General features: G+C 41.8%; 15 protein-coding genes across 15 annotated transcripts; 7 read left to right on the plus strand and 8 right to left on the minus strand.

The window, feature by feature from the left end:
• Positions 1–581: 581 nt before the first annotated feature.
• On the minus strand, positions 582–1,307 carry FOA43_002329 (uncharacterized protein; the record flags this gene model as incomplete). Its single annotated transcript, XM_038922626.1, has 1 exon — positions 582–1,307. One exon carries the CDS (start codon positions 1,305–1,307, stop codon positions 582–584), a length of 726 nt encoding a protein of 241 aa, XP_038778554.1.
• Positions 1,308–1,495: 188 nt separating this feature from the next.
• On the minus strand, positions 1,496–2,533 carry FOA43_002330 (uncharacterized protein; the record flags this gene model as incomplete). The annotated part of the gene is made up of 1 exon (XM_038922627.1): positions 1,496–2,533. The coding sequence occupies one exon, from the start codon at positions 2,531–2,533 to the stop codon at positions 1,496–1,498; it is 1,038 nt and encodes a 345-aa protein (XP_038778555.1).
• A 321-nt stretch (positions 2,534–2,854) lies between these two features.
• On the plus strand, positions 2,855–3,556 carry FOA43_002331 (uncharacterized protein; the record flags this gene model as incomplete). Its single annotated transcript, XM_038922628.1, has 1 exon — positions 2,855–3,556. The coding sequence occupies one exon, from the start codon at positions 2,855–2,857 to the stop codon at positions 3,554–3,556; it is 702 nt and encodes a 233-aa protein (XP_038778556.1).
• A 21-nt stretch (positions 3,557–3,577) lies between these two features.
• Positions 3,578–4,573, minus strand: FOA43_002332 (uncharacterized protein; the record flags this gene model as incomplete). Its single annotated transcript, XM_038922629.1, has 1 exon — positions 3,578–4,573. The coding sequence occupies one exon, from the start codon at positions 4,571–4,573 to the stop codon at positions 3,578–3,580; it is 996 nt and encodes a 331-aa protein (XP_038778557.1).
• A 771-nt stretch (positions 4,574–5,344) lies between these two features.
• Positions 5,345–7,732, plus strand: FOA43_002333 (uncharacterized protein; the record flags this gene model as incomplete). Its single annotated transcript, XM_038922630.1, has 1 exon — positions 5,345–7,732. The coding sequence occupies one exon, from the start codon at positions 5,345–5,347 to the stop codon at positions 7,730–7,732; it is 2,388 nt and encodes a 795-aa protein (XP_038778558.1).
• Positions 7,733–8,255: 523 nt separating this feature from the next.
• On the plus strand, positions 8,256–10,943 carry FOA43_002334 (uncharacterized protein; the record flags this gene model as incomplete). Its single annotated transcript, XM_038922631.1, has 1 exon — positions 8,256–10,943. One exon carries the CDS (start codon positions 8,256–8,258, stop codon positions 10,941–10,943), a length of 2,688 nt encoding a protein of 895 aa, XP_038778559.1.
• A 51-nt stretch (positions 10,944–10,994) lies between these two features.
• FOA43_002335 (uncharacterized protein) lies at positions 10,995–13,737 on the minus strand (the record flags this gene model as incomplete). Its single annotated transcript, XM_038922632.1, has 2 exons — positions 10,995–13,483; positions 13,731–13,737. 2 exons carry the CDS (start codon positions 13,735–13,737, stop codon positions 10,995–10,997), a joined length of 2,496 nt encoding a protein of 831 aa, XP_038778560.1.
• Positions 13,738–14,047: 310 nt separating this feature from the next.
• On the minus strand, positions 14,048–15,439 carry FOA43_002336 (uncharacterized protein; the record flags this gene model as incomplete). Its single annotated transcript, XM_038922633.1, has 1 exon — positions 14,048–15,439. The coding sequence occupies one exon, from the start codon at positions 15,437–15,439 to the stop codon at positions 14,048–14,050; it is 1,392 nt and encodes a 463-aa protein (XP_038778561.1).
• Positions 15,440–16,037: 598 nt separating this feature from the next.
• FOA43_002337 (uncharacterized protein) lies at positions 16,038–16,697 on the plus strand (the record flags this gene model as incomplete). Its single annotated transcript, XM_038922634.1, has 1 exon — positions 16,038–16,697. One exon carries the CDS (start codon positions 16,038–16,040, stop codon positions 16,695–16,697), a length of 660 nt encoding a protein of 219 aa, XP_038778562.1.
• Positions 16,698–17,030: 333 nt separating this feature from the next.
• FOA43_002338 (uncharacterized protein) lies at positions 17,031–17,648 on the plus strand (the record flags this gene model as incomplete). Its single annotated transcript, XM_038922635.1, has 1 exon — positions 17,031–17,648. One exon carries the CDS (start codon positions 17,031–17,033, stop codon positions 17,646–17,648), a length of 618 nt encoding a protein of 205 aa, XP_038778563.1.
• Positions 17,649–17,933: 285 nt separating this feature from the next.
• FOA43_002339 (uncharacterized protein) lies at positions 17,934–19,106 on the plus strand (the record flags this gene model as incomplete). Its single annotated transcript, XM_038922636.1, has 1 exon — positions 17,934–19,106. The coding sequence occupies one exon, from the start codon at positions 17,934–17,936 to the stop codon at positions 19,104–19,106; it is 1,173 nt and encodes a 390-aa protein (XP_038778564.1).
• Positions 19,107–19,469: 363 nt separating this feature from the next.
• FOA43_002340 (uncharacterized protein) lies at positions 19,470–20,215 on the minus strand (the record flags this gene model as incomplete). Its single annotated transcript, XM_038922637.1, has 2 exons — positions 19,470–19,546; positions 19,609–20,215. 2 exons carry the CDS (start codon positions 20,213–20,215, stop codon positions 19,470–19,472), a joined length of 684 nt encoding a protein of 227 aa, XP_038778565.1.
• Positions 20,216–20,507: 292 nt separating this feature from the next.
• FOA43_002341 (uncharacterized protein) lies at positions 20,508–22,262 on the plus strand (the record flags this gene model as incomplete). The annotated part of the gene is made up of 1 exon (XM_038922638.1): positions 20,508–22,262. One exon carries the CDS (start codon positions 20,508–20,510, stop codon positions 22,260–22,262), a length of 1,755 nt encoding a protein of 584 aa, XP_038778566.1.
• Positions 22,263–22,516: 254 nt separating this feature from the next.
• NHP6 (Non-histone chromosomal protein 6) lies at positions 22,517–22,804 on the minus strand (the record flags this gene model as incomplete). The annotated part of the gene is made up of 1 exon (XM_038922639.1): positions 22,517–22,804. The coding sequence occupies one exon, from the start codon at positions 22,802–22,804 to the stop codon at positions 22,517–22,519; it is 288 nt and encodes a 95-aa protein (XP_038778567.1).
• A 1,098-nt stretch (positions 22,805–23,902) lies between these two features.
• On the minus strand, positions 23,903–26,558 carry FOA43_002343 (uncharacterized protein; the record flags this gene model as incomplete). Its single annotated transcript, XM_038922640.1, has 2 exons — positions 23,903–26,239; positions 26,550–26,558. 2 exons carry the CDS (start codon positions 26,556–26,558, stop codon positions 23,903–23,905), a joined length of 2,346 nt encoding a protein of 781 aa, XP_038778568.1.
• Positions 26,559–26,652: the final 94 nt, after the last annotated feature.

Raw genomic sequence — 26,652 nt, forward strand, 5'->3', positions numbered from 1 at the left:
AGAAAAAAAAAGAGTCAAAGAAAAAAAATGAGTGGCACACGTCCTGCAACAAAGAGAGATGTCGCTAGCCGTTCGCGCCTGATTATTTAGGGACGTATTTTAGCCACTCTGTGAATCAGCCAACTTGCTGAATGAGGCAGGAGAGTAGGCAGGAGTGAAGGCAGGAGAGTAGATGGATCAAGTGTCTAGATGAAGCAACAGGGAGACTGAAGAGTCAGTGAAGGGACTTCGCTATTGAAAACCTTTCTAACAGAGTTATTTGAGGTGTTGGGAGTAATGACGGACATTGATTATCTCCGCATATCTTCGTATAATGTTACTACACTGTACTAGAGGTCACTTCAAGATAGGGGAAAAAGCAGCAGATAAATCCGTCACGTGTAGTGATACAATGTGGCTGATTTGAAATTGCACGTGTTTGGAAAATTGAAGGTTCACAAGGTGTAAGGATGCAATACTAGTATCGGTATTAATTAGGATTGGTGGTATTAGCATTATACAGTATTATATTCGGTTTCGGTCTCTTGAGATCAGCCACTGCATAATCGTCGACGAACCGTCGACACGAGCCGTCGTGGCGTTCAAGTCAAATCAGCTACTTCACTTTTCCACTTGATTCCACACCACTCACTCAATTGTATAGCCAATCGTCTTGTCTCTCTAAGAACATCAATATCCACACCATTGAGAAGAGCACCCTTGAGGTGTCCCTTTAATTGGGGATTCACATCCTGAGGAATCAATGACGAAATTACTATAATTGACGTTTCTTCATGACTTAAAACCCCACAGTAAGAAAGTAAATCTGAGTAAACGTCCTGAATCGCATATGTCCAGAGATCCGGATACGAGGAAGCCATCTGATTGATGATTCGGTGACTCACTTTACTGTATACGGCATCCCAAAATTGCTTTCCTCTCTGCTGGACTTTCTGGTATTCGTCAAAAGTAGTAATCGGAGCACGGTTAGTTGCCTGCTTACCGTGTTTTTTCAAATTGTACGGCGTAGTATCTTTAAGAATCATCAGCGAGTTGATGGCCCGGGGTAAACCGGACAATGCACTGGCCTTTAAAATACTTTCTCTAAATTTCTCTGTAGTCAGGAACTCTGGCGAGCCCGGTCCTCCTTCTCCATTATAGGGAGTATAGAGAGTATCAGTGCCCCTATCCCTGATCTCATGAAATTTTTCAACCGCCGAATGAGCCCTGCCATATAATTGGTCAGAAGGCTTTTCATTTAGATGCCTCAAATGAAGAGCATAATGATAAATGATGGGTATTTCTTGAGGTTCATTACATACCGTCATAGTAACGGTAGCTATAAGGTACCATAAATTAGCCAAGCGTTTATTACTGGATATCTGAACCAGTCGTTGAGGAGTTAAGATCATAAATAAATAGGGTTAGTAAGAAAGAAAAGAGAACAAAGTACAGAAAGAAAATCAAAATTATCGAATCCATCAAGACAACTCAACAGTTTAAAATTGCAAACCTATTAAAATTTATGCTTTAATTCGGGAACCATGGCCAAAACTCTACCAGTTTCGATGTAATGGACCACATTTTTCACAACGTATTCTTCCATGGCCTTCATAGTTTCGAAAGTATGGGTTCCCATGTGAGGAAGAGCCACTACGTTAGGCAACATATATAGTTGAGAATCAGGATTTGGCTCGTTTTCCCAGACATCTGAGCCAAAAGAGGCCACTTTACCTGATTTTAAAGCATCAATTAAATCGGGCTCATTAACGATTGCACCTCTGGCTGTGTTGATTATTACCACGCCATCTTTCATCTGAGATATAGTGTCTTTATTGATCATATGTTGGGTGTGACCATTCAAAGGAACACTAATGGAGATGATATCAGCCTGTTCAAACAACTCCTTCTTAGTAGGGCAGAATTCGGCATCTCCTTCGAGCTCTGAGGACAATTGATGTCTATTATGATAGATAATTTTGTTCAAATCAAATGGCTTCATCCTGTCTCTAATGGCTCTACCAATACCTCCCATACCCAAGATACCCAAAGTTTTTCCCTCAGGATCGTGGCCAATAGGAGTTCCTCCACACTTGGCGGTAGGCCATTTACCATCCCGCATATTGATGGTAGAAAGCTGAAAGTTTCTCAATGCAGAGAGAAGCAAATAGATGTGGGTATCTGCAGTAGCAGCATCCACAAGGCCTATAACATTGGAAACTTGAATTCCTTGCTCTCCGCAAGAAACTGCATCCACCTGGTCGTATCCGGCACCATTATGAGATAACACCTTAATCTGCGTGTACTTTTTCAACTCAGAAATAAGTTCCTTATCAACCAGTCCCGTTTTCTTAACACTCTCAAAAGTCCTTGTCACACAATCAACGTCTGCAAATTTTCCCGATCTCAACTCTTTCAAGAACTCTTCTCTATTGTGAGCCTCACTTTCCACCACTTTAACGTGATAGTTGGAAATCAAGTCATTCCAGGCAGATTGAGCGAATCGGGTAGGTCCAAACCGGAGGACTGTTAATGATTTAGATGCAGTAGACATGAAGCGAACTATGGAAGACATATCAAAGGAGAAAGAGATCCCAGAACCTGAACAAATAAATACCTCTTATATAAAACGCCCGCTAAAAAAAAGGTACGGACAAGAGGTTAAATTAATAACATCCCACCCACCCTATTTTTGCTTTATCCGATCTTCCTTGGCATCCGGGATCTCAGTTGCCTAAAGGAGCCAATTCTTCGAGAATTCTTCATTTCATCCTTATTTCAATCTGCATGTCCTCGTTTCTTTTGTTTTTATATAGGATTTTCATCTAAGGTAATTGTCCGAGATAGCACTTGGGAAGCTTCTTTCTATCCTGTAATGCCTCCTCGTGTCTCTGTACTAGGTACCAAGAAACACTGGGATAGTGTATATGCCCAAGAACATCTTAACTATAGGAACAACTCCAAGGACCTCGGAGAATGCTGGTATAGTGACTCCGACGCAGAAGAGAAAATAGGCCAATTTGTGTTGGATCATTTCAAACGTGGTAAAACCGGCGGTTTATGTGACCTCGGAACAGGTAACGGACATTTACTTCTCACCCTTTCTAAAATGGGCTTGTTGAACTCCAATATGGTGGGAATTGATTATAGTCAGGATAGTGTATCTTTTGCAACCGATCTAGTGAACAGCAGTAGCGACGACCAGTACACGGGTATCTGTTTTTATCGTAGCAACTTTCTTCTGTTAAATGACCAATTTCTGAATAAAAGCTCTGCCCGATTCGGGTTGATTATTGATAAAGGTACTCTGGATGCAATCTATCTTAGTACTACTAAGTATGAAGATGGTAAAAGATCTGGCATCCAGATTTACCCTGCTAGAGTGGCTTCTATGATGAAACCTGCTGGTATTTTACTCGTTACTTCTTGCAATTTCACTGCTAAAGAACTGATTAAAACTGTAACCAAAGACGGCATCTTTAAATACTGGACTCAACTGCATTATCCAGTGTTTGAATTCGGTGGCTTTAAAGGTTCTGCTGTAAATACAATTGCTTTTAGATTGATTGATAGATAGATTATAGATAGATAGAATATTTTATGCATTTGAAGACTTTGTTTCTCCCGACTCTTTATCTTCCTTCTCCTTAGGAATTTCTCCCATTATTGTTTCGTACATCAACGATACATTCTCGACTTGTCCTATTTTCAGTGCGTATTGTATCGGTTTGCCTTCTTCGACAGTTTGAACTCGAATAAACTTGTTTCCAGAAAACGAACTCGTCATTCCTCGAAATATTTCAAGATTCTTCACGATTGGAAGGTTCAATATCAACTTCAGATTTCCCGATTGTCTCATAATAAGTCTAGCCTTGTAGCTTTCTGTAGGTTTTTTGAGTTGATTTACTTTGAGCATTCCTGCTCCTCTTTCTCTCCATCCTTCTGACATCTTAGTGAGATCCATTCTGTAGAGTTTAGACTTCACTTGATACAATGTACTTTCCTCCTCTTCTCCTGATTTCATATCTTTCTTCTGAAGATGAATAGTACGATAAACAGAGTCCAGATGGGTCTCCGATGATTCATCTTCATTACTTTGAGAAGTCTCCTTCTTTGAAGATTCATCAAAAATAGACTTCTTTTTTACTGCATCTTTGAATGCATTACCAAAAGTCGATCCACTGCCAAAAATCTTGCCACCACTAACTTCATTGTTATGCTGATCTTCATTCTTGCCTTTCTTCTCTGTTTCAGTGTTGAAAATCCCCTTCTCGGACTTCATACTCGCATATCCTCCAAATCCTCCTGCTTTTCCAAACGGAGTAGTGGCTCCAAAAACAAATTTCGGTTTCTCTGCTATTGGTTTCTCTGTCTTCGATGTCTCTGCTATTGGTTTCTCTGTCTTCGGTGTCTCTGCTTGTGGTGTCTCCTGCTTTGCTTTGGATTTCTTGACAGGCTGGGACGTCTCATCTTCTGCTGGTCGTTTCTTATTTTCTGTATTCGACTTTACGTCATCCATTTTCCTTATGAATTTACTTGTCTCCACCTTCTCCTCCTTATCATCATTCTTTATACTCTCTGATTTGTCACTCATGACTCTTTAAAGTACTAACAGTTTACCTTACAGATATAAGATGAAGATGAATTTTTCGCGAATTTCATATGCCAAATCGAAAATCTGTAAGCGATCAGAAGCTGAGCGCCTGCAGAGCACCGAAACGACTCCAAAGACTCCAAACGACCCCAAACGACTCCATATTACCCCCAAATTACTCTAAATCACCTTACTTAACTCAATTTAACCCACATCGGTCAAACCATCCTCTATTTTTCTCCTTCTACCTTTTCCCTCCTTATATTCTCCCCAATATCATACCATTGGCCTTCTCACTTATCTCTGCTATCAACTTTATTGTTCCTACAGGATCTGTTATAAATGCAAGAATGAATATACAGATACTTATAGAACCAGTCACACATACGATGAAAAAAACTATCTCCATTGTAACTACAACCATTCCACCTATACCAGAGAGTTAGTCGACACAAACCTTGCCAGCTACTCGGTGTAACTTACCTAAACCTCTTATTAAACTCATTGCTTTATAGGTATTTAATATGAAAGAACGGGTTATAAAAGAACTGACTGCCCTGTAGCCACCTTTGTCTAAATTTCCCCGTCCTTTGATAATTCCCGTTTTTGGCTCTTCGCGTTCCCTCAAATTTTTTTTTTTGAGACATTCCACTACTTTTCTTCTATTTACGCGTGAATAGAATCATCGATCTCATTCCATTCTTTTGTTGATAACATTTTTCTCCTTCAATTACTTTGTTAATCTTCTTTATTTTTGCCGATTTCTTCATCATGGAGCTTCAATTATTGCTACAGTCATCGCATCATGCAGTTTCTGATGATTCCCATCCAACTATACAGATTGCGGACAACAATCCCAATCAGATTATCTTGCAAGGTGATCTCTCTACTAGATTTACCTTCAACCATGTCTACAATGCTACTGGAGATATGGATGACTTGAAATTATTTGAAAATTTTGCTAAGCCAGTCATTGATGATCACTTGCTTAAAGGATCGGACTCCTTGTTACTTTCAATAGGTCCTTCTAGATGTGGAAAGACCTCTTGTTTGTTTGGAACGCCTGACAAGAGTGGTTCTGGACTTGTGGCCGAATCCTTCAGATATATCTTTGAAAAAATTGGTCCAGTTTCTAACAATTTGAGCCAATGGAAGCCTCTTGTTAGTAACATACGGGAAGATTCAGTCTCTCCTCTCAGTAAGAGCACTACGGTGGACAGTAATTCAGCTGTGACATTGTCGATGTTTGAAATTCAGAATGATTCCATCCGCGATTTACTCACCTCTCAAAGTCGTAGTGCTAAAAGACCCAAATCGAGATCTTTTTTGGGCATAATTACAGATCCTACTGATAACAAATTGAAGCCATACAATATCTCTCAAGTTATGGTAGATTCGGCCGAAGCAGCCACTCAAATTGTTGTTGGAAAGGGCCTCGGTGCTGCTTCTGATTATTCCAATTCACATAGATTGGTCTTCGTTAACGTATTATCCTGTTCCAAAGACAAACAGAAGACTCCAATTTCTTGTAGCAGATTTGTCATAGTTGATCTACCCGGATTTGGCGCATCTACTGACAATTCTTTGCCACAGTTAGGTCGGTGCCTTGAGTTGGTGGCAACCAAGCAGTTCAACAAGTCTCTTTTACGTACCAATAAGTTGACTCGGTTTATTTTCCATGATTACGTGAAGTCGTTGACTCCGTTGAACGTTCTTGTTTGTCTCGATTCTCACGGTGACTCAACAACAATTTTACAGACTCTTAAGTACACCAATCCTATTGAATACGTCAAGTTACGGAGAAAGTCTCATGATGCCATGTACTATCAAACGAAGCCTGCTCCTAAGACCAGTTCCAGAGTGTCTTCTATAGCGTCTATGGCGTCGAAAAGGATTCCTTACAAAAAGGAGGGCGATCTTTCAAAAGAGATAGAGATTCTTAATAATACTAAGATTAGATTGGAGTCTGCGGTTGTGAAATTACAGAAGGAAGTTTTTTCGAACGAAGCGAACGAGAAGAACATTAAGGAACTCAAGGAGGCACATAGACATGAGATTGAGCAGGTTCAACTCGAAGAGCGCCAGAAGCTCGAAGATGCTGAGAGGAAACTACAAGAAGCCGAGTTGAGGCTACACGAAATTGAGACTAAGGTTCCAGAAACAGAGATGAAGTTGCTAAATACAATGGCTAAAATGCATGAAATGGAGAAGAAAATGCATGAAGTCGAAGACGCCAGTGCTCAACTTCAGAAAATTGTTGATGAGGAGAAAGAAAAAGAAGTCAAGTCGAAATTGGATATCCAACAACTGAATGAAGACGTGACAAGATTGGAGAAGGATCTCAGCAATATGAAGAGATTGGACGAGGAGAAAGACGCAAGTATTGGCCGAACAAAGGCAGAAAAAGATAAAGAAGTAAAGAAACTAAGGAAGCAGTTAAAGGATTTGAAGTTGGAGTATGAGAGAAAGCTTGAGAAAAGTAAAGCATCCAGTATAGATGAAAAGAAAATGAGTGCACAAGAGAAGAGATACGAGAAGTTGTCACAGAAGTATTCGTCTCTTGAAGATGAGTACGAGAATTATAAAAAACAGATTGAAGAAGAAAAGGAGAAGCAGCACGACGAGTATGACGAGAAAGTAAAGGAGCTCAATACAAAGATGAAAAACATTCATCATGAAGTTGCCAGTGCTGCGTTATTTGGATCGGAATCTGTTAAAGACTCGTTATCGCTCTCTCCATGCGACAGTTTGGGAGCATTGGATGAATTGAGTAATAATAGTCAAGTTCCAGGAATCCTCGAAGACGATTCTTCTAAAAAATCACCTCAAAAGTCTCCTAGAAAGTCTCCAAGGAAGTCTCCAAGGAAATCATCCAAGAAGTCTCCTTCAAGATCGGCTTCAAGATCACCTACAAGGTCGACTACTAAGGCGGACGCAGCGAGGCATCTCACAAACTGTGAACCTTTAATCAAAGAACCGAATCAACAGCTATGTGAGGGGCATTTGCATCCATTGAATTCTTCCGAATTGAATAAACTTCGGCCCGAGACGCCAATTGACCTTAAGAGAAGATCTGTATCACCAGGAAGGGCCAGTAAAATAAAGCTTAGAAGAGTTGAGCTTGATGATGATGATGATGAGGAGGGGTTGAGTGACTGAAAAAACGAGCAGAGAGATGAAGATATAGCAGCTTCGTCTCATGTTCAACTATATACTTAATAAAAATAAATCTCGCTTACACCTTCTCTTCGTGTAGTCTTCATCGGTTTTTGCCTCGCTAGCAACTTCCGTTGTTTCTGAAAAATAACCGTTTTTCTTTTGTCGAAGAAGGTGATCGTTTTCTTTTTCAATCAAACTGCTAAGTAACAGAGAGAGGTAGAAGATCAAAGAGATTTTTGACTGAAGGTGGGATATCCTAATAGTAGAGGTGCTAAATCTACTTTAATAAGGAATCTTTGATAATACCATACTTTTCATGGTTAAGCGGAAAAGCCTTCCACATCAAGATCGACGGATCAAACGGCGGACTTTCACGGGCTGTGAAACGTGCCGAAAGAGGAAAGTGAAATGTGATGGAAGCAAACCAAGATGTTTAAGATGCGAAAAATCGGGGCTCCAATGCCTTGGATACGATATCAAACTCAAGTTCTCAGATCCACTCGTTGTGTTGAAGGATGGATCAATGGGAGCCATGCTAGAAACAAGAGGCATCAATGCTGAGAGTGACGAAAGTGGAAACGGAGCTAGAAGTTCCCAGAGACGGCAGGTTCCGTTCATGCGCTTCCCGAGCTCGCTACTATATTGGTATTGGGACGACATGGACAATGATCTTGAGAAGTTAGAGGATCAGAATTTCCAAGGTGAGACTATGTTGGGTCCATTTGGTTGCTTTGCGGCTGTCAATCGGTACAAATCCGATTTAAACTTGTCTCGACCAGTCTCCCTGGCGACGTTTAGTCCGTCAATATCCAATATAATCAACAATAGAGTGGATGAAAAAAGGTATTCTGCACCCATCGGACACTCTTGGACTTCTCGTTCCCATAAAGGGTCATATCTTCCTGCGCACATGAATGCACTGTTTAGGCTTTCACCTATTTCAACTACTCCTTCATCCCCGATACCTTCCAACATCTCCGTTGCAAGTTCCAGAGAATGCAACGACGAAATCATCCCAAGAAAGATATGGATTCACCCCAGGTTCAATATAGATGCGTCTTTGACATATAAGGTGCTATTAGGAGACGCCAATGCTGAATATAAAACATCGCAGAATCTTCAGAAGGTAGTGTTTTCTGATTATTACGGAACAACGGACGAACTACATTGTAGAATAGTGGATAAGTTTGAAATAAGTGATATTACATACACCAGACGCTTTGAAATTCGACTTCAAGAGGCTATGGAAGCATTGAAAATTCATAATCCAAGTAAAGAGAGTCAGCAAACTGACTTTCAATCTCTACTTAAAGCTTCCCTGGTCCATGACCTTTTAAGATTGTTTGTGAAGACATCTAAGAACCTTTTTTTCTTGTCGTTCAAGGGATCTATTCTAGATACACTGGTCATTCCTATGGTTTATAAAGCAGTTGGTGAGTTGTTGATAGGAAGTCATGGAACAAAGATGTACGATGATGTGATTGATGAAAGTGATGAGAAGGATCAAGAGAAGAATAGAGTTCCTTCTCGTTTGTATTGCATCATCTTGCACCAATCATTGATCCTGCTGGCACTTTCTATTGCATCCTTTAATCAGTACTCTCTCTTGTTCAATAGTTTTGGAACTTATCAAGGCTCTTTAGATTATTTGAAGTGCTGCATTGCCTTCAGAGAGATCTCTTTGATGAATTTAGCGAGGATAATTATCCCTTTGATAGGAGACTATTCCGAAGATGAACCAATCATTGTTTTAAATCGTACTCTGCTTGATAAACTCGTCTCTTTAGGACTTGCTGAGGAGCTCTTAGTGACATTGATTTTGGCCATTAAGCAGGATGAAAGTCTTAATATTATTCTCAATTATAAACTTCTCTATGCGGTACTACAAGGAGTTAGAGAGTACTTTATTGGCCTTCAATTGGATGATAGTGGGCTGGAAAGCGTTCTGGTTTGGTCCAAATATATGTATTTCTTCTATTTTGCTACAGCTACCATTGATGTGGCTCATTACCAAATTAAGGAACCTGGGTTTGAGGACTTGAACGAGAATTACAACTTGATTGAAAACTTTCAATTTGATGACTCTTTTGAGCATAGTGAATATGCCAAAATTGAAATTAATGCACATCAAGAGAAATCCAAGGGAGAAGAGGAAGACGAACAGGAGTTAGAAAGGGCTACACTTCCAAAGAGACTCGCAAATAGACCTCCTGTTGAAGATAAACCACCACGATCATTTACAGTGAAGTTCAGGTTCAACGAAGAGCAGGAAAGTGAGGACGGGGGATATGAAGGAGAGAGTAGTGGAGAGGATGCCCATGAGAAATCAAGCTCGAGCTTTCCCTGGAGAAGCCTCAACGAGAAAACTATCATCAATCATAATGGTGATAAAGTGAGTGTTCTTACGGGACTCAGTATAAAGCCATCCAAAAAGATTTTGAAAGAAGAGTTGCTAAAAACAGGGGAAATGAAGCAAATAGATATTAAAGTCCCGTTCGAGGTCGACAAAACAGGCGAAATCAGTTCTCTGGAAATCAGTTACGGTATCCCTACGTCATTATTGGATCTTATGATTCGAACAGTCACGATCTCTAATCATAAAAACTGGTTTCAACGAAAGAAGGCATTTCCTAGAAACTTTCCGAAGTTTTGCTGTGATTTGGAAGAGGATCTAATGACCTGGAAGCTTCCATGGAACTTGTATAGCCAAGATGATGTGGTGACCAATAAGAGTGCTCATCTTAAGTTCCACAGTCTCTTCCATGAAACTTTGCATAATCTAATCTTTTGCTTTTACAACAGTATCCTGATGTTCTTTTTTCGAATCATCAAAGACACTGATCCCAGCCTATTACAAGATTATGTGGAATCCACTCTTTACCATTTGGAAGAGCTTCAGAGGATATCACTGGATCCAGAGTTTTCCAAAAAGGTTCAGATTTCTCTTCCATTCTGGTGCTTTTTCATATGTGGCTCGGATGCTGTTAGCCATTCATTGCAATCGAAATATGACAACTTAGGCCGGATTTGGTCTGGTGTTGGTGATAAATGGATCGGCAAGCAGATGGTGATGGAGATATGGCGTGGACGTAATTACGGTATTAGTATTGATGAGCAGATGGAGGAATCTGATAGAGATGCATCGGAAGAAGATAAAGAAACATCGTGGCTAGATATGATTAAAGGTTGGGAAATGTCGGGATTTCATTAATTGTCTCAAGTAAATAAAAAACACGTATAGATATGAGCAGTTTGATCAGAGTTAAAGATCAAACTCGGAATATGATGGAATGTCGAAATGGAAGTGCGGATGCCTGTTGTCGTATATGGCTTTCAACTTTCCTTCTTCAATACCCACATCCAGATATCTTCTCTTATTAACATCTGCTTGGGGCTTATTAGCGATCTCAATCAAGGACATAGGTTCATCAGTATCGGGCTGACTTTCTTCATCAGGAACGGTTTCTCGAGGACTCGAAGAAGTGGTGCGCCCTTGATCGCTTTGACCACCAAAACCAGCATTAACTAAACCTCTAATAACCCACGGATTGACAATTCCAGAGAAATGGATCTCGAAATCATAGCCAGAATGTAAAGTTATGGCTTTCTTCAAGTCAATTAAAGCTTGAATGGATGTGGTGTCAATGGAGGAAACCTGTGAGAAATCCAAGTGAAGTACTTTCAATTCCGGACGATGATCATCTGGATTGAATCTGAGAGTGGTTTCATCCGTTATTCCCTTTTCTTCCTGCTCTATTCGGTACTGCTCTCTTTTAGCCTTACTCGTAATTCTTCCAGCAACCTGTTTGATTGCAGTTATACTACCCCTGAACGGATTCTTAACCTCCAATACTCCTGGATTATTCCACGTTGCTTCACGGTTCAAGCGGCAGTCCTTGGATTTTGTTTTTATTTCATTCAAAATCGTATCTGCTTGACGGGCACAGTTGGGATATATAAAACTCTCTGAAAGTCTGTAAACCACCACACCAGGTGGAGGAGATTCAACATTGAGTCTGTTATTAATATACCTGATATGCACCTTACTTGGATTTTCAGCATAATTTGGCAAGGGAATCCACTTGTAATGAGAAACAATTTGAACAGAAGAAGGGTCATTGGAACTAGAAGACGGCTGACCCTTTCGACGGATAATTGGATTCACAGCTTCAGTAACCTTGATACGACCTAAAAAGACTCCATTGGTGATGCAGAGATTCCAGAGAACATGTGCAGCAGCTGCTGCAATGGCGAAATAAATGCCATTTTCAATAGCAGAAAAGACAGCAACGAAAACGCCAACAACAAATATTCCACAATCGATGGGACTAACTTTCAAGAGGTTCCAGGTAACACGCCAAGGAGTCATCAAGTCACTAACAGCGTGAATAATAATGGCACATAAAGCAGCCTTCGGAATGTAATAGAAAGCGGAGGTAAAGCAATAAATAGACAATAGAACGCAAGAACCTCCAAAGATACCAGCAAAGGGAGTTCTCACACCACATTTGGACTTAAGGGCGGTTCTAGAGAATGAACCAGTGGCAGGATAAGCGTGGAAGAAAGTTCCAATCAAGTTGGTGACACCAATAGCAATGAACTCTTGATTTGGATTTATTTGGTAGTCATTCAAACGTCCGAAGGATTTGGAGATCGAAATGTGCTCCAAAACCAACACAATCGTAGCCACTGGCAACTCTGAAGTAAGATCTCTAGCCAAACCAGCTGGTGGACGGAACAAAGCGACATCACCAAGACCAGATTTGATAACTCCAATGATACTAAATGGAGGCTTCTCACCAGAAGGATAGCTTTTGATGATAAGGTAGGATATTAGTGTTGCAAATATAATCACCACTGCAGCTCTAATATGCTGTAGATAAAAGAACAACTTGTTTTTAGGATGATGCTTGTATAGCAAAGCAGCAAGATACCTCCAAGCGTAAAGAATAAAAAGACAGACCAATCCAAAGGCAGCATCAACCTTAGTCTTATGCAAGTTCTTTAAAATGTTGATCACCACCTTGTAAGAAGCTTGCCTGGTGTTAACGGCTTTATTAAAGCCCATAAGACCAGGGATCTGACCAACCATAATATTGAAAGCTGAACCAGTCATGAAGGCTAAGATAGCAGGAAGAGGAATTAGCTCAATTAAGAAACCAATCCTCAATAAGCCAATACCCAATGTAATAGCACCACAAAGTAAAGCCAAAGTGGTTGCAATTTCCGAAGCGGTATAAGCATCTCCGTACTTATTCTGGACTCTGATGATAATCTTACCAACTTCCAAACTCATCACAGCCACAGGTCCAATAGACACATCTTTACTGGTTGCAAAAAATGCATAAATCATGAGTCCTACAAAGGACGAATAAAGACCATATTCTGGACTTAATTGGGCCAACTGAGCGTAGGACATTCCCTGGGGAACTAAAACAATAGCCACCGTTAAGCCGGCCACGAAATCACTATAAATCCAACTTGGTTTGAAAGGATAGTAGGCTATCCAGTCCACAATAGGAAATAGGGAATGAAGATAATTAACAACTTTACGACCAGGATGTCTAATAATATTCCTGGCATACTCCTTAACTCCAATCAAGTCCTCATGATATCCTTGAACTTCCAATCCTTCCTCAAAATTTTCCGTTATCGAATCATAAGTTGGAAGTAAGGAATCCGACCCACTGCTAGTATCATATGTGGAGTACCTCTCATTAATAATTTCTCTAGCTTCGGACTTTTCAGACGCTGGAGAAGTCATTATTAATAAGTATGACAGAACGACATTAACAGATATAAATGAAAGCTACACAAATCCTACAAACTTTATACTGGAACCAAATGCTCATTAATCCTTTAGCGTATCTATGGTGGCTTCTTGCTACTTGGGCAAGCGCTGCGTTTTAAAATCACTAACTTAGCCACATTTCAACTATTTAGGAACGATCTCGATTAACATGGCTATGCCACAATGACGAAACGTAAATTTTTTCACTTTTCATTTTTTTCAGCCTGATCGGCTTGACATAATCCTCGTGACTTGACATCATAGAGTGTCAACCATTCATTATGGTGAGGGGCGCATTGTTAGGATATGTGTCAGGTGGGAAAAAAAAATTTCGATGATGTAAGGATGTTATGACAGCTTGAACACACAACAGCACTTACAGCTTCCTGCTGCAGTTCTATTATCTTATATATAACTGTGGATCAATTCCCGATTCAGTAATGGAGAGCTGTCAAAGGCCGATTCGATGTCGAAATCGAAATGAGGGAAGAATATTGAACCCCGAGATCTGGTGATGGCAGATCCTAATCTGCGTACTGCTCAAATGCTTCGTTTAGCAGCTTTACGCTATCGTAGCAATCGGAGAAACTATTGTAGCTTGGCACTGGCGCCAATCTAATAACATCTGGCTTTCTATCGTCACATATAACTCCTCTTTCATTTAAAAACTTAAAAATACTCTGCATCACGTTTTTCTGAGAATCTTGGTAATGTGGAGCAAAGAGTAATGATAATTGAGCACCTCTAGAATCTGGATTTGAAGGTGTAATAATGTTAAAATGAGGCTTAGCATCTAAACTATGCTCAGCATCTCTATAGTATATTGAGTTCTCAAGTAAAGTCTCCAAATACTTGGTAAGTGCCTTAGATTTCTCTCGAAGAGCTTTTATTCCTCCACATTTCTTATAAGTTTCTAGAGACGAGCGTAAAGAGACCACATCGATGACACTCGGGTTACTTTGACGAAATCCTAGAGCTCCAGGTATCGGATCGAACTGTTCCAACATCTTAAACCGCACAGAAGAATTGTTTCCCCACCATCCGGCTAGTCGCGGTTTCCATTGTTGATCGTGAAAGAGTCTTTCATGCACAAAGATACCCCCAATACCACCAGGTCCGGAATTAAGATACTTGTAGGAGCACCAGGCTGCAAAATCCACATTCCACTCATGTAATTGAAGGTCAACATTACCTACAGCATGAGCTAAATCCCAACCAACAACACATCCCTTAACATGTGCAGCTTCCGTGATTCTGGCGATATCAAAATACTGACCCGTATAGTACTGAATGCCCGAGAAGCAGACAACTGCAATAGATTCACCCTCATTCTCAATAGTTTCCAAGATATCCTCGGTTTTCAAAAAGAATTCACCCTTCCTAGGAGCCAATTGGATCAATGCTTCCTCGTTATAGCCGTGCAATTTGACCTGGTTCAACATAGCGTAGTAATCCGATGGGAAGGCATGCTTCTCAAATAGAATTTTGTATCTAGAACCGGTAGGTTGATAGAAGCTGCATAATAAAGAGTTCAAATTCATAGTGAGAGTTCCCATACAGGCAACTTCTTGCTCTTTTGCACCGACAATCTCAGCTAGTAGTGGAATCACTGGAAGATCGATATTGACCCAATTGGTGAGTCCATCTGATTCCATAGGGTGTCTAAAATGAGACTCGACACCTCTCATTGCCCATGCCTTTAATTCGTTGTTCACAGCTTCAACGGTGGACTTGGGCATCAATCCAAGTGAGTTGCCACAAAGGTAATTGACCGGTGATAACAGGGTTTTCTTCGAAGAATCTGCTCTCTGCGCAGGGTCCTTTAAACCCATCGATTCAAACGTGGGGAAAGCAAATAGTTCCTTATGAGTTGGAAATTGTTCATCTAGCTGCTTTGCCTTGTCCTGAAGTGACATGGTGGCTCCAATAAGAGAATAATGATGGAAAGAAGTCAATAAAACATGATCATTAATGCGGGAAGCAAATGATAATTTAAAGTCACGTGATATAATGCATGTGAACAATGCAAGCGAATGCAGAGGTGATGGTTTGTCCTGTGCCTTGTGGCTATCTATATGACCATGAGATATCGGACTATCATTGTGTCTGCATACAGCATTGAGGATACCGGTCCAGACCGCAGAAATAAACCCCAGAACATATCGGTTCTATACCGAATATATCGGTTCTATTCTGTTGCGGTTATTCTCCAGACTCTCGGAAACAGCACGTATCCGTATAAAGGTTACCGGATTGGGAAATCATTGCATCGTTTAAGGAAATTATGCCTCGAGTCTGCGGCTTTTATCTATATTTGATTGGACATAGGATGATCAGGATCGTTGAACTTGGCAAAAGGTAGAACAACGCTTTTGATTTATATTTAATCTGCCGAGTTTGTTAAGAGGACGTTCAGCACCACGATATACTTTGATATAAAGGGACAATGCTATAAAAGGGAGTATAACGAAGCCATTGAACAGGACCTGTTCTTTGCAAACGTCTCTCACTATTATGTTGTCTACTCAATTTTTGATATCCCTTTTAGTCACTTTAGCTGCTACTAATGCTTCTCCGGTTGCTGATCCTATTGCCGAGGCTTTAGGTTTTGCTAAACCTGCCGATGCTTCCTATGATTGCCATTCTTATTGTGGTAATGCTATCATTCAGGCCAGAGACTGCTCTCCTGATGGAAATACTGACGGTGACTACGATGCCAGTTGCTTGTGTTCTAGTGGATCAAGTTTTTTGGCCTTGGTTCCCGATTGTTTAGATTGTGGTTGGTGCTTGTGGTCTGACTATGGTCAGTACTTGACAAGTGCTTTGAGTGAATGTAGTACTAGCACTGAACCTACTGGTAGTACTTGTGCTGTTTCTGCTACTACCGATGCTGCCGGTACGACTGCTCAGTCGACATCGGCTGCAGCCTCCTCTGCTGCTCAGTCTACGTATGCTGCCGGTACGGCCGCTCAGTCGACATCAGCTGTAATCTCCTCTGCTGCTCAGTCGACATCTGCTACATTCGCTATATCTGCTACATCTGCTGCAACCTCTGCTTCAGCCTCATCCGCTTCAGCTTCTTCTGCTGTGCAGACCTACACTGGGGCAGCCAACAAAATATCTGTAAGTGTTACTGGTGCTGGTTTGATTGGTGCTCTTGCATTGTTTATGTAATCAATTTAGAGTGACGTTGAATATTAGATGTAGCTTGCGGGGTTTGGCATCGTGCGCCAGTGTTACCCCTAAATCCACTCCCTCATACGCTGTCCATCCGTCTGCGCATCCACAGTTTCCCCTTACGGAATAGAATACTCGCGGGTCCAAATCGGGGTTTGGCTAAAGGATGATTACATAATCAACGATACAAGGGCCATTTGTGTGGAGACGTATTTAGATGAGGAGATTTCCTTACAAAAGAAGAACATTGGCTCGAGTTGAGGCTTGGTAAGAAAAACGATCAGCTCAGGTCATATGACTAGCAAAGTGTGATAGATGAAAATTAAAAGTATGACGACAAGATCACGTTCTGAGCATAGCGAAAACGGTATTGATAAGGATAACGAAGATTCAGATGAGCGAATCAGTTTGGCGGATTCTGATTTTGGGGGAAGTGTTGCCACCAGTGTGAGTAGTGGTAGTAGTAACAACGAGAAGGATGATTTAGAGATGTTTTCTGGCAATAACTTTGTGTCTTTGGATCCTCAAAGGGAGGCGGAGGAAGGAATTGAAGAAGATAATATTATAGATACGTCGATCGACGGAAGAACTCATAGAAGAGCCGCTAAGAGTGATTTGGAAAGAAGAAAGAGGAATACGGAAGCATCTGCCAGGTTCCGGATCAAGCGCCGATTAAAAGAACACGAGATGTCAGAGAGGCTATCAAAGATGTGGTCTCATATTTCGGAGATGAAAATTAAAGTCAAGACGTTGGAGATGGAGAATCAGTGTTTAAAACGGATGCTTTTGGGAGATACGGGTATGGCTGTGCCGCGAGATGGTGTGGAACGTAGTACACGCACCGGGAAGGCTCTCGACAAACTTTCGTTGAGTTCTCTGTCAAATTACGAGTTGTTAAATCTCATTAAGCAGAAAACCAGCGAGAGCTTTAAGATCACAAGTATTTGAACTTTTCAATTATTCTTGAGAAAACCATTGGAGGCAATGGTAACACTATGGTATATTTCAAGGGAAACCAAAGAACCATTGAGTTCACTAAGTTTCATATTACTCGTATTAGTTCGTTTATACTCGTATTTATTTCACTAAGTTTCGTTAGTACCGTAATTTTGGTTCATATCGTTCATAAGGCTCGTAAAACCGTTCAACTTGTTCGCGAGATAAATATCCGGCCCAGATTTTTCACTCGGTACCTCTCAATGATCTCAATCTTCCTTATCGATAATACCGATAATGCCACTGGATCAACCCCCCGATTTCAAGGAATTGGCAAACACATCTGATATGGATGCGGGCCTTAAGCCGGAATCCTTCTACAAAGCTCGAATGAACCCCATACGGTTTCGAATTCGGCACGTATTGGTTCGCCTGGTTCTATCCGAGTCACCTTCCTTGGCTGCCATTCAACAGAATTTACGCTGTAAGGTTCTCGATTACTACTTTCTTTACTCTGCGAACCTCGGTGCTCACATGTTTTATGTGCTAATGTGTCCCCTTCCTGCCTGGTTAGGACATACTGATATTCTAAGAGATTCGGTTCAGATCCTCGGCTGGGGAATCTTTATGACTGGTTGTGTTAAGGACTTTCTATGTCTTCCTAGACCCATTTCTCCTCCTTTGAAACGACTCACTCTCAGTCATTACACGGCACAAGAATACGGCTGTCCTTCTAGTCATACTGCCAATGCTACCAGTGTGTGTCTTCTGATTTTAAGGCTTGTATGGATCAATTGGTCCGAGAACACCCCATTCTTCAATTATATTGTGACGTTCCTTACTGTCTTCTATCTTTCAACGATGGTTCTAGGCCGTATTTACTGCGGCATGCATGGCTATATCGATTTGGCTATCGGTGCTCTGGTTGGAATCGTCGTATTCGTCCTGAGACTGTGGCTAATTGGTGACCAATGGGATCATTGGGTTTTAGACACCTCTTCACGACTTGTTCCGGTTACTACGACTCTCATTTACTACACTTTGGTCTACCTACATAGCGTTCCGCTTGACGCTTGTCCTTGTAATGAAGACTCTGTGTCTTTCATGGGTGTGCTAATGGGTTTAGATGCAATCCATTGGCTCGTGGCTAATTATGCACAGGCTTATACACCAATTGGATATAGACCAGAGGAGATTCCATTCTATTATGAGAAATTGGGACCCGTCAAGACGATTCTTAGACTCATCTTCGGTGTCTCTACTGTTGTGTTGTGGAAAACTGTTTCAAAACCCGTTTTAATGAAGTTGTTCGGCGCTAAGAAACAGTATATAGAAAAGGGACATATCGTTGGATATGCTTCCAAACCTCGAACAGATCCAGAGATCTTTGTTCGTTTGATTGTTTATGCAGGAATTCCCACCATGGTGGTGTTGCAGAAGTTTTTGTTTCCTTTGGTTGGCTTGGAATAATGGAATATGCCATTTCATTTTAATTCTAGTTATATTGTTCATACAATTATACAACAGCCACTTTTTTCTTGCTCTGTATAATCGTTATTATACCCAAAGTTGGGTTCTGCAATCTCAAGTTCTCCGTTTCTTCCTTCAATTCTAGGCTGTTGTTGTTGTTGTCGTTGCTGTTGTTGTTGCTGTTGCTGTTGTTGCTGCTGTTGATACTGCTGCCGCTGTTGATATTGCTGCCGTTCTTGATATTGTTGCGGCTGCTGATACTGTTGTGACTGCTGATACTGTTGAGGCTGCTGCCGCTGTTGATATTGCTGCCGCTGCTGATACTGTTGTGGCTGCTGTTGCTGCGGCTGTTCTTCACCTTCTCTATCCTCCTGATATACCGGTTTCTTTCTTCTTCGCCCTTCTGTAATCGAATTCAAACTCTTCGTTATACTGCTCTGCTTACTGTGAGTTCTGAAATGTCCACTAAACCTCTTAGATCCTCTTTTAGAAGGAGACAGACTCGAAGAATTCTGCTTTTTACCATTGTAAACAATATTGAAGCAAACGTCAAATAACGGTTCCACGTTAAACATCTGCTTGGCAGAACACTGCATATGAGCCACAGCACCAATATTCTTGGCCACTTTTAAAGCATCGTAAGGATCCACCTGATGTACAGGTATATCTGCCTTCAGCCCAACCAATAAAATAGGAGTATTGGTGCAAAAATTGATAATTTCAGGCGCCCAAACTTCAGGAATATTCAACAAAGATTCTCTACTGGATAAAGAATACGCCAATATAATCAAATTGGCATCCTGGTAACTCAAACGGCGAAGTCTCTCATAATCCTCCTGTCCGGCAGTATCCCATAAATCAACAGTAAGAACTTCACTTGTATTCTGCTTGGAAACAAATGCCCTGTGGTTCTCAAAAATAGTCGGCTCGTAGTCAGTGGGAAAATATCCTCTTATATAAGACGTAAAGAGTGACGTCTTTCCACATCCTGAGTCTCCCACTATGACGATTTTGAATTGTAAATTTGCATCTGGCTTGACATCTGCATTGCTGTCGAGGAGCCTGTAGGTGTTTCCGGAGCCGATTGGCTGGATGAAGTAGCAATCCATACCGAATATTCAGCAATGAATGAAAGAAACAACAACAGACAACGAGGAAACAAATGGATCGAAAATCTTACTGAAAACGGAACGGAAAAAAGTGAGCCAATAATGTAACATCCGTACACCACAATATCATCGACCTGCAACGATCGACCTGCGACCTGCGACCCCTCGATAGACCCCCTAACTTTTCACCTGAAGTATCTCTCTTTGTACAAATTTTTCACTCTTCTTCATGCTCAGATTTCCTAGAACTACTCTACTTAAACCCGGTTATCTTTTGTTCCTTACTTGTTCAATGTCGTCACAAACCTCCTCTGGTCCTCCAGTTAAAAGAACTTCTTCTGCCGTCTCTCCGGAATCCGTGCTGGACTCCTCTAACTCTAGCACTGCCAAAAAGCCAAAGATTGAGTCTACCCATAAACGGAAATCCCGAAGGGGACGCAAAGGGTCGAAGCGTCAGCAGAAACAACGTCAACGGCTCGATCCGGACCCAACCACTACAGAAGGGGTTCTTACTAAGTACACTATTCCCCTTTTAATGAAGCAGTATGATAACAATCATGGTGTTTCGAAAGATCAACTTATAGTTAATGATGGTACTATGAATTGGCTACTTAAGGATCAGGTAGTCGATAATGTGAAAATCCTTATCATGGACGTCCAGGGCGATGGTGTGGCCATTGTCGAACTACCTTCACATCCAGATAAAAAGGTTATATGCGTTATTCCATTTGGTATTCCTGGTGACATTGTTAAAATCAAGCTTAACCAACTTATCCGTATCGAAAACGGGATTGGATACTGCAAGGCTGACCTTCTGCACGTGATCAATCCTTCTCAATTGAGACTCGCGGAAGATCAAATCCCTTGCAAGTATTTTGGCATCTGTTCTGGCTGCCAGTTGCAGAGTCTCGACTATTCCACCCAGCTCCAGTTGAAAAGAAGGACCATAGTAAATGCGTATCGATTTTTAATGGACGAGTCGTTGCGGTCGAGAGAGAAAATCGAAGATAAAATAGGCCAAACTGTTGGTAGTCCACTACTTGTTGGCTATAGAACCAAGCTTACTCCTCATTATGATCTGCTAGATATGAAAGCAGATCCTCCCAAAATTCCCAGTATCGGTTACGAGGCTAAGGGAAGACCAGAGTGGAGAGTGATGAACGAGAATCAAACTCGCGTCGTCGATATTGAGGATTGCATAATTGGCACTCCCATAGTTAGGAAAGGTCTGGCCAATGAGAGAACTCGATTAAGTAAAAAGTTCGACCAGGAAGGTTCCATCGGAAAGAAGGGTGCCACTATTTTACTCAGAGAAGATACTGTTCCAAAGCCGGACTCAAAAGACGATGAAATGAATTTGAACGGGTCACGTGATACTGATCACGATGATACTGTTTCCACTATTCCCTGCATTGTAAAAGATCAACCGTATATAAAGACATGCGTCACGGATCATAACTCTACTGTTCATGAGTATGTGAATGGGCTCGAGTTCAGATTTCTTGCCAATGAATTCTTTCAGAACAACAACTCAATCCTTCCTCTAGTGATCGATTATGTACAGAAAAAGTTGAATTTTGGTGAAGGAAGAGACAGCTATTTGGTGGATGCATATTGCGGATCGGGACTCTTTTCTATATCGTCTGCAAAGAGTGTGAAAAGAATCCTTGGTGTGGAAATATCTGCACAGTCCATCAAATTTGCCAAACTGAACGCTGAGCTTAATCATATTGACAACTGTGAGTTTATAGCGGGTAAAGCGGAAAAACTCTTCGATCAGATTGATTTTCCACGTGACCAAACATCTGTAATCCTGGATCCACCTCGAAAGGGTTGCGATAAAGTGTTTCTGGATCAATTGAGTCAATTTCTGCCGAAAAGAGTAGTTTATGTGTCATGCAATGTTCATTCACAGGCACGTGACATTCAAAGCTTCTTAACAGAGACGGAAAATGGTTCCAAATATCACGTAGAATCGATCAGAGGGTTTGATTTCTTCCCTCAAACATATCACGTGGAAAGTGTAGCAGTGTTGGAAAGAGAGTGATGAGACAGACTCTTACGTCATTATTTATTGCATCTACCAAATTGTCGACAAGCTTAGATATTCAAATAGGCCACATATAAATAGAAAAAGATAGAGAACATGGCACCATAATAAAAAAAAATAGGAAGGATATCTTTCAACCACTAATATACAATCCATAATAGAACAAAACAGAGTAAAAGAAAATAAGATAAGATAAGATAAGATAAAAGTAAAATAAAGCTCTTTGTTCAGCTTCTCGTTAGCTTGCCAGCTTACTCGGCAGCAGCAGCAGCAGCAGCAGCCTTGGTCTTGAGATATTCAGCCTTCTCCAATTCGTATCTCTTCTTGTCAGTAAGAGCTTTGGCCTCATAAGGGCCTCTGTTCTTAATATCGAGAGCCTTCCACTTCTCTCCCAATATTTTACCGATTTGACCAAAGGCAATACCGGGGTTCTCTGCTCTAACAATGTCTCTCTGCTCATTAGCAAAAAACATGTAAGCAGACAACGATCTCTTTGGAGCGTTTGGATCTTTCTTCTTTCTGGTACCTTTTCTAGCCATTTTGTTGGTTCTACAATGAAAATAAGATGTTAGTAAGGAAGAAACATATGGAAAAAGCCTTTAATGCAATTTGGCGCGCAAGAAGCTGTAAACAAACGAACGCGTCGTGCGCGGCCCGAGGACGACTTTAACAATTTGACAAATTCAAAAAAAAATAGAGCGCGTATCTGCCAATGTGGCGTGCAAATACGCAGTGCGCAACAGGGCAGTGAAAAAGTTCCAAAGCTCCAAGGCCTGTACGAACCGCAAACCCGCAGGCCTCCTTTCCGTTGCATAGTATTTTGCATCCTTACACCATATTATTAGTGGAGGGCAAAGGACAGAAGGCAGAGAGAGGACAAAAGAAAGTGAAGTTGCTAAACAAGACCACGTAATCAACAATTGACCACCAAGAGTCAATACTAAGAGTATGTCGACTATAACGTAGCCCTATTAATTGCAATTGAACGGAAAAATTCACACTTTCGTTATTGCCGCATCAGGCAATTGGTCAGGACTCTCCATTACCAGTAGTTGAAGCAGTACAAAACTGACAAAACAACCGGATTACATCAACTCTGAATAACTAGACACACCGTTTTCATGCTCACTCGTGGATTGCATCATTGTAAAGCCGGAAAAAAAATATTGCTAATGTACTTACCTTAAATATGGATCGGTAGTAAGGGAAAAAATTTACTAAGGATTTTTTTCTTAACAAGAAAACAACACTAAGTAAAAAAAAGCCCTATACTAAGTTTGCTTCACTGTGAGCTTAAAGTGAAGTATCTTTATATAAGGGAAAAAGGAGGTGAGAAATTTTTTTATTAGCATTGGCGTATTGAGGCGGGTAATTTGAGGGCGTGCGAAAAGCAGACAAATGCGCAGCCAAAACGATTAGTGTACATTAAAATATTTTTTAATGTACGTTAAATATGATTAAATGGTCGTTAATAGTTAATGCACGTTAATCACGCATGAATTCTCATCACTCAAGTACTTCATTGATTGCCGGAAGAGTTCTTGAACCCACCGGTTCGCAGCTATATCTATACATACATATATAAACTCCGAGTTCTCCTAGGAATCCTCTCCCGCCACATCATTCTTGACTTCTGCTTAGAACCAGCCTCTGTTGGCCGAGTAATCATTCACTCCAGGGTACTGTTGGTACTGACTCTGGTAGTAAGGATATTCATTGGCTCCATTGGCTCCATTAGTACTATTGGCACCGTTGGCACCGTTGGCTCCATTGACTCTATTGGCTCCTGTAAGTCCCTGTTGTGCCTGTTGTGCCTGTTGTGCCTGTTGTGCCTGTTGTGCTTGTTGTGCTTGTTGTGCTTGTTGAACTAGTTGAGCCTGCTGGGCCCGTTGAGCCTGCTCTGCCTGCTCTGCCTGTTGAGCCCGTGGTTGTCCTTGCTGGTCACCAATCTGCTCAGCGTGAACCTGCTGGGCCTGCTGAGCCTGCTGAGCCTGCTGAGCCTGCTGTTGGTACTGCTGGTACTGTTGATACTGTTGATATTGCTGGTATTGCGAGTACTGCTGAGGATACTGTTGTTGCTGTTGCTGTTGCTGACTCTGCTGGGCCTGCTGGGCCTGTTGAGCCTGCTGAGCCTGCTGAGGGTACTGGTGGGCATGCTGAGATGACGAAGAAGCAGATTTTCCTCCATTTGGAACAGTCTGTGCAGTCTGAGGGGACTGTGTCTGCTGTGCCTGTTGTGCTTGCTGTGCTTGCTGTGCCTGCTGTGCCTGCTGTGCCTGTTGGGCCTGTTGGGCCTGCTGTTGATATTGGCCGTACAGCTTATTCTGGAACCCGTTTCCAAATGCCTGCTGCGATTGTGCATTCTGGTAATTCAGATAGTATTGATTAGCGGGGGCTGCTGATGGCTGTTGGTAGAATGGCATATAGTAGTTGAAGTAAGGGTAGTATGAAGCAGGTAGACCCATCATTGGGTTGACGCTACCTGTAGAACTAGCATTAGGTAATGCAGAGGCTGTCGCTGGAGATGCAGCTACACCAAACTCGGCCTGCTGGGCAGTTGGCACGGTGCTAATTGGCTGCTGTGCTGGTTGTGCTGGTTGTGCTGGTTGTGCTGCCTGAGCTGCCTGTGCGACCTGGGCGACCTGGGCGGCCTGGGCGGCCTGAGCACGTTGCAAATACTGTTGCTGTTGCTGGTTGAGAAGATACTGCTGAGTTGGTGCCGCGGAACTCACGGTGGCAGCTGAAGTAACTGTCTGCGAAGTTGCCGCTGTTGGAGCAGCAGCAGGAGTCAGCGGTTGAACAACTGATTGGTCAGCCGGAGTAACTGGAGTCACTGGAGCTGATGCAACAGCTTCTCTAGTCTTGTCGTCCTTATCCTCAAGACTCATAGAACCAAATGAAATTCCGTCCATAGCACCCAGTTTCTCTGCAGAAATTGGTAAAACAACCTGTTGCTGTTTACGCTTGGCGGATTTAACCCTAGAGTTGACAGGCGAAGTGATTTCAGCCACCTCGACGGATTCCTCGATGTTGTCCTCCGGTTCCTGCTTGACTTCTTCTTCAACCCTCTTTTCGGCTTCAGGTTTCTTGGTCACCTTTTTGGGGGCAAGAGCATCGGCCCATGTCATTGCTTTAGCCTTTGAAGGACGTGGAATTTCCTTATTCTGCTGTTTAACGTATTTCTTGGGCTGTCTGGACGTTTCTTTGGCTTCCTTCGAGTCCGTAACAGTGTCTTTAGCTTCTTCGACAACACCCTTTTCAAGCTCCACCTTCTTCTCTTCCTTCTTTACCTCTCCCTCTTCCTTCTTCAACTCCTTGGCTTCTGGCTTAGATAATGCACTAGCCCATGAAGATCCTCTATGAGGAATAGTTCCACCTGTAGTACGTGTGACTCTGGAAGATGAACCATTAGTAGCCGTTGACAAAGCTGGTGTTGTTGTTGTCGTCGTGGTTGTAGTAGTAGTTGATGTTGGTGGTGATGCCTGTGTATACTCCCGGTGACGATTCCTTGGTGCACTAAAGCCTCCCCGATGGAAACGATGACGCTGATCATTGTTCATAAAAGCACTGGTATGAGTACCAGTAATATGAGAACCGGCAATGGCAGCAGTAGCCGCTGCCGCTGCTGCACGCTCAGCACGTTCCCTCTTTCGTTCCTCCTTCCTAACAACAGGAGCCCACTTATGTATGGATCCTGTCAATATACCGTCCGAAATCTCGGATATATCCTGATTTGAAATCTCATCTTTAATGGACACAAAATCTTTGACCGTCCATTCGGGGAATAACTCCGTAAGGGTCTCGAACTTCTTTTTAAGCTCTGGTCTGAGAGAAGAAAAGTCTGAGCCTTGGCCTTGGCCTCCAACTTGGCCTCCGACCTGGCCACCACCTGGCCCGGCCCGGTACCGCTGATTGGGTCCCCCACGGCGTGTAATGTGGCGATGCTGGCCATTAACAGCCGGTGTAGTATCCACCTGGTCCGTCATAATGTATGTATATAGATGAAAGTGCGCTGCTGTGTACAATCCTCTGCTTTTTTGTTATATGTCTAATAAAAAAAATAGCGGGAGAATGAAAAGTCTGAGAGCTAAACTGCAGAAACTTGAATAATAGCGAGTTGTTGCAGATGCTGGTTCAAACGTTCAAACAAAGTCTGTGTTAACAAGAGAACAACGCTGAGTCCACTCACAACAATGATTTTCATTGGCTTGGTTTAAATTCGCTCGGAAGAAAATTTTTCGAGGATCAATCGGCATCTTTACACCACCGGAAGTGCCGCAATACGATAACCATAACTAGCAACCACCAAAAGGAAAGTCAACTTGTTATCATCTACATCTACTTACATGGCCCTACATTTAGTCCTAATATTCGTAATTCAATTCAT

Source organism: Brettanomyces nanus, chromosome 2, assembly GCF_011074865.1.
Source record: "Brettanomyces nanus chromosome 2, complete sequence".
Classification (NCBI taxonomy): Eukaryota; Fungi; Ascomycota; class Pichiomycetes; order Pichiales; family Pichiaceae; genus Brettanomyces; species Brettanomyces nanus.